This window comes from Corvus brachyrhynchos, unplaced genomic scaffold (assembly GCF_000691975.1).
Source record: "Corvus brachyrhynchos isolate BGI_N302 unplaced genomic scaffold, ASM69197v1 scaffold215, whole genome shotgun sequence".
Lineage (NCBI taxonomy): Eukaryota > Metazoa > Chordata > Aves > Passeriformes > Corvidae > Corvus > Corvus brachyrhynchos.
In genome coordinates, this window is record NW_008237887.1 from 965274 (window position 1) to 970929 (window position 5656).

At 53.1% G+C, this 5656-nt stretch overlaps 1 protein-coding gene across 1 annotated transcript; it reads left to right on the plus strand.

The window, feature by feature from the left end:
* Positions 1–6: 6 nt before the first annotated feature.
* Positions 7–2979, plus strand: PPCS (phosphopantothenoylcysteine synthetase). The gene is made up of 3 exons (XM_008632469.2): positions 7–75; positions 721–824; positions 2344–2979. Exons 2-3 carry the CDS (start codon positions 732–734, stop codon positions 2665–2667), a joined length of 417 nt encoding a protein of 138 aa, XP_008630691.1. The 5' UTR covers positions 7–75; positions 721–731; the 3' UTR covers positions 2668–2979.
* The last annotated feature ends 2677 nt before the right edge of the window (positions 2980–5656 follow it).

The window sequence follows — 5656 nt, forward strand, 5'->3', positions numbered from 1 at the left end:
TCGCCATCGAGTTCACCGGGCTCGCCGAGTACTTGGCGCTGCTGCGCGCGGCCGCCCGAGCCCTAGCGCCGCTCGGTACGGGGAGAGCCTGGGCGTGAGGGGACGGGGGGACCCAGGAATGAGGGACGGGATGGCCACCGTGTTCGTAGGGCACAAGGCGAGAGAGGATGAAGCCCCCATGTGGGTCTCCAGTGTGAGGGAGCCCAGGAATGAGGGAACAGCGTGGTCCTGTGAGAAGGTTCAGGATGAGGAAGGATGAGGCTCTCATGCGGATCTCCAGTGAGAGGGGACAGGAGGACCAAGAACGAGGGGATATGGTGGTTGTGGGGGGAAAGGTCTACCGGCATAGGTAGATGATAGAACCCCCTCGCGGTAGCCCCAGGGACCGGGTATGACGTGACCCCGGGGCCTGTGAGGCTCTGGCATGAGGGGACAAGGGGGGGCCCCTTGCTTGGAGGGCTCCTGCACCCCAGCATGAGAGTCTGGGCTGTCCCTGCGGGCTGTTGGGGTTTGGGAGGAGGGGACAAGACAGACCCCAGTGGAGAACAGTGTGTCTTAGGGGATCCCAGGGTGGGGTCAGTGCTGCCAGTGCTGGGGGTGGGGGGTCCCTGGGGGAGGCCCTGGTCTCCCCTGTTTATTGTGTGTGGGTGGCAGCCTGGCTGGCTCTGGGGTGACAGGGACAGGCCATGGCAGTGGGGGACAGCAGTCGTGTTCCCACAGGCTCCAGTGTCATGTTCTACCTGGCAGCCGCCGTGTCGGATTTCTACATCCCGGCCTCCGAGATGCCGGAGCACAAGATCCAGTCCTCGGAGGGGCCCCTGCAGGTGAGGCCCCCCTGGGCACGGCTCTCTCTGCCACCCCCCTCACCTGTCCCCTCCTTGCTTCCAGGGTCCTTCTGAGAACTGGCTGTGGGTAAAACCTGGGAAAGCTGCAAAGCAGAAGCTCGTGTGTGTTGTCAGAGGGAACGGGAGGGTGAGATCCCACAGGAACGGAACCCTGTGGAAATCCTGGAGTTGCGTTTTATTCTTATCTTGCACCGAGGGGCCCAGATAAGAGGGCAGGGCAGGGTCAGCCGTGCTCTGCTTTGATCCAGGTTTATTTTTAGGGTGGAATGAAGGGGTGAGTGGTGCCATGGGTTATCTGCAAGGAGGTCAGTGCCGCTCTGTCTGATACAGAGCAGCTTCAACATGTCTGCAGTTGTGGTGTGGCACATGAAGAGGGGCCCCTGAGGTGCCTTCTGCTCTTCTGGCTTTGTCCTTTAAAGCTGCCTGTGCTTCCATAGAGATGAGGAGAGGGTGGATCTCAGAGAGCTGAAGTGCTCCAAGAATAGCTCCTGGAGTACTTGAGTTGCTGCCTGTTGTCTGGAGAGAGGCTTTGGACAAGGGCCTGGAGTGACAGGGTGAGGGGAAATGGCTTCAAACTGACAGAATAGATTTAGATTGGATATTGGGAAGAAATTCTTCCCTGTGAAGGTGGGGAGGCCCTGGCACAGGATGCCCAGAGAAGCTGTGGCTGCCCCTGGATCCGTGGAAGTGTCCAAGACCAGGCTGGGTGGGGCTTGGAGCAACCTGGGATAGAGGAAGGTGTCCCTGCCCATGGCAGGGGTTGGAATGGGATGGGATTTAAGGTCCCTCCCAACCCCAAATCATTCCATGACCTCAGGATCCATCCTGCTTGTACAAATGACAGTCCAACACTGCAGCACCGAGGTCCCTCTCAGCAATGGGAGCAGGTGGCTCTGGAATTCTTTATATAACAAATATATAAAAATTTATTTAATTAATTACCTTCTAAGAAGTTGCTGGGCTTCATTCTTTATTGTTGGCATTGGAAAGATGAGACCTGGCCTGATTCCCAGTGACAGATCGAGAGGTTGGGAGGCTGGAGAACAAAGTCTCCTACTATTTTTCCCCCATGCTTTGGCACTATGATGCCTCATGTATGTTAAGGAGTTGATAGAAGGAAAGGTGAAGATGGGATAAACTGCCTGGATTCTGGAGAGCTGAAAACTCAGATTTATGCAGTTGTAATGCTTTTTTTTTTTAATCTTCTCTCCTCATGTTTATACTCCCTGAGTGGGGTTAGCTCTGGGAATGCAGAGTTCCTGTGGCCCAGCCCCAGAACCCCCTGATTGTGAGCACCACATGGATCATTTAACTTAAATTTACAGTGTCGTTTGAACCTTGTTTGGTGAGAGCTGCCCAAACACTGCCTCGAAAAACTTCCTGATGTAAATGGAATATGAAACAAAGCTGGAATTTCCCTCTTTCCCATCCCATCTCCTGTTAGAACTCCCGGTAATGTTTCTACTGATTTTTTCTTTTTATCTTTTCCCCACTGCAGATCACAATGAAGATGGTGCCAAAAATGCTGTCACCCCTGGTCAGAGACTGGGCCCCAGAGGCCTTTGTGATTTCCTTCAAACTGGAGACAGATCCCCAGATCCTCCTGGATAAATCTCAACAGGCTCTGGAGAAATACCGGCACCAGGTGGTGGTGGCCAATGTCCTGGAATCCCGGAGAACCTCCGTCATCATCGTCACCAGGGACTCGCAGACTCCCTTATCCCTGTCTGATGAGGAAATAGCACAAGGCATGGAAATAGAGGAGAAGATTGTGAGTTACCTCCAGGGCCAGCACACGGCCTTCATAGAGAGAAATGGCTGAGGAGCAGCTCGGAGGAAACGAGGGAATTGTGCTGGAGAGGGAGTGGGACCGGAGTGATTCCCTGTCCAGGTAGATAAACCAATCCCCACAGAACACTGAGGAGGGCTGTCCAACACTGTGTCACTTTTCTACAGCTTGGCCACGGCTATTGCGGCTTTGTAAAAGAGAAATACATGGAAGAGAAACCATTCCAAGGATATTTGTCCTGGTGTTTACAGGAGAAAACGAGCTTGCTTCTGTCCCGTGGGCTGGGAGAACTGGGAGGATGAGAAATAATGAAGGTCTCTGTATATAAAGAATTTCTTGAATCTCCCTCTTTGAAGTTTCTTTTGGAATGGCTGTAGGAAGGAATGGGGCTTTGCAGGAAAGATGTGCTGGTTTTATGACTGGAGTGGGGAATCATCTGGTGTTGAGAGTGGATGATGAAACCAGGGTGTCACAAAGGAGAATGAGGTGACAGCGACTTTGGGGGAGCAGGTCTTGTGCCAGGAGAGATCCTGGGAGAGATCCCAAGTTCCTACAGTTCAGGTGCTTCAGCAGCGTCCCTAAAAGCAGCTGTTTCAAAGGTTTTCCTTCCATCCCAGGTATCTGTAGGTTGCTTTGCTTCGTATTCCATTTACACCAGGAAGTTTTCCAAGGCAGTGTTTGGGCAGCTCTCACCAAACAAGGCTCAAGTGTCACTGCAGAGCTCTGTAAACAAAGGCAAGGCCACATCTGGCTCAGAGCACAGAGGATGGATCCAAGCTTGAGGCCAAGGTTGGAGAAGGGAAGTGGGCACTGAGGGGCGTGGTGTCCAGGGAAGGGACTGGAGCACCAGGAGCGGCTGAGGGAGCTGGGAAAGGGGCTCAGGCTGGAGAAAAAGAGACTCCAGGGGGACCTTGTGGCTCTGCACAACTCCCTGGCAGGAGGAGGCAGCTGGGGGCGGGGGGCGGGGGGTCGGGCTCTGCTCCCAGAGAACAAGGGAGAGGATGAGGAAACAGCCTCAAGCTGTGCCAGGGGAGGTTCAAGGGTGGATATTGGGAAAAGTGTTCATGGAAAGGTGTTCAGGTATTGGCATGTGCTGCGCAGGGCAGTGGTGGAGTCACCATCCCTTGAAGTGTTCAAAAAAACTGTGGATGTGGCACCTGGGGACATGGTTTAGGGTAAACATGGCAGTGCTGGGGGAACGGTTTGATTTAAAGATCTTGGAGGGCTTTTCCAGGCTTAGTTATTCCATGATTCTCTGACAGCAGAAGGGGTGGCAGTGATTGACCCTGGAAGGGGACGCTTCCTTTTTGGCTGTGTGGAGTTAGAACTGGAACGTTCCTGGTTTTGTCTAAACCCTCTTCCAACGATTACCAACTTCAAAGCGTGTGCTCCTCACGCCTGCAGGAAACTTGACTGCAGCTCTCCTGCTGTCCACTGTGTGTCTGCTCACAGGCTATCCTCAAAATAAATTCACTGGGATCCTGGAAAGAAGGACAACAGCACACGGGAATGCTGGAAGCATTTCCAGAGGCAAGACTGTGCTCTGGGTGAAACCACGGAATAGGAGGCAGCAGTGATTTTGTAATAACACCAATTCCCTGAAAGTGAGGGATGCTCAAAAAAACAAGGAAAATAAAGCCAGAAGAGCAAGAAAAGAGCACAAGGACGGGATCAGTGGATCCCATCAGTGATGGGAGAAGTCCAGGTTGGTCAGGAGAGGAGAGATCCGGCTGGTTAACTGAGTCAGGAGAAGGAACTCACAACTTCTCTGTGACCAGGACTGATACAGAAGGTGAATAAGCTCCGAGAACTGCCTGTCTTCATCTCCCAATATGTAATTGATGGGAATGTGGAGTCTGGGATTTCCCTTGTCTTAGAGCCTCTATGGACAGCATGGATGTGTCAGCAGGGATGAGAATGTAAAAATGTGTGTAAGTTGAACATGCCCTTGCAGGAGTGTTGGGACAAGGGATGGGAGAAATGCCACCAACACTGTCTTCAGAGTGTCCTGGGATTTCTCTGAAGTGGTTGGAAAGGAGAGGAATAATCTGAGCTTTTTGAGGAGCAGACTGGGGCAGTGGGCCCTGGGAATCTTGGGGTTTCATTGGACTTGGGAACACTTTGTGGGCTTCCAGTGTTGTGTCTGCCCCTACTTGTGAAGTGCAGGCTGGGGAGGTTCTTTAAGCTCAGTCTGAGGCACAGCCATCCCGATCCCATGTCAGGGATGCACCTCTTCTGTGTGGGAGGTTAAACCAAGCCCATGAGTGCTCCCACCCTGGCAGTGTTTGGGCACCAGCTCCGGGAGTGCCGGTTGTGGTACCTAAGTTGGAGGTGGCTCCTGCAAGTCCGGGACCTGTCCGTTGCTTTCTGAGGATCCCAGAGGGCTCAGTGGAAGGTCCTCACTGGACTCTGCCATGTTCCTCTTCTCCATGTCTCGGTCTTCTCCTTTCTCTGCCATCCCTTTGTGCAATGTCTTCAGCCAGTGAGTCAGTTCTGCAGGATGGACCTACTTTGCTCTGCAGTTCCTCAATCTCATGGAATCATCTTTGGGTTTCAAGGGGCTTTAAAGCTCATCTCATTCCACCTTCCACTAGCCCAGGTTGCTCCAAGCCCTGTCCAACCTGGCCTGGAACACTTCCAGGAATGGGGCAGTCACAGCTTCTCTGGGCAACCCATGCCAGGGCCTCCCTCCTCAAAGGGAAGGATTTCTTCCCAATATCCCATCTGACCCTGCCCTCTGGCAGTGGGAAACCATCCCCTCTTCTCTTGTCATTCCATGTCCTTGTCCCAAGTCTATCTCCAGCTCTCTTGGAGTAGGAACTGGCATGGTTTCTAAGGTCTCCCTAAAGCCTTCTCTTATCTAGGCTCAGCTTCATGTACTCACCTGCTTCGCCTTCAGCTCTAGCAGATTCACTTGGGGTTTAGAAGAAAATCGGGAAAACTTTGGGCCCCTTTTGTTCATGTTTTTGGCCCGTTTTGGTGCCCCAGGGGTGACCCCGGCGGGAGCGGCGCTGCCCCCGCC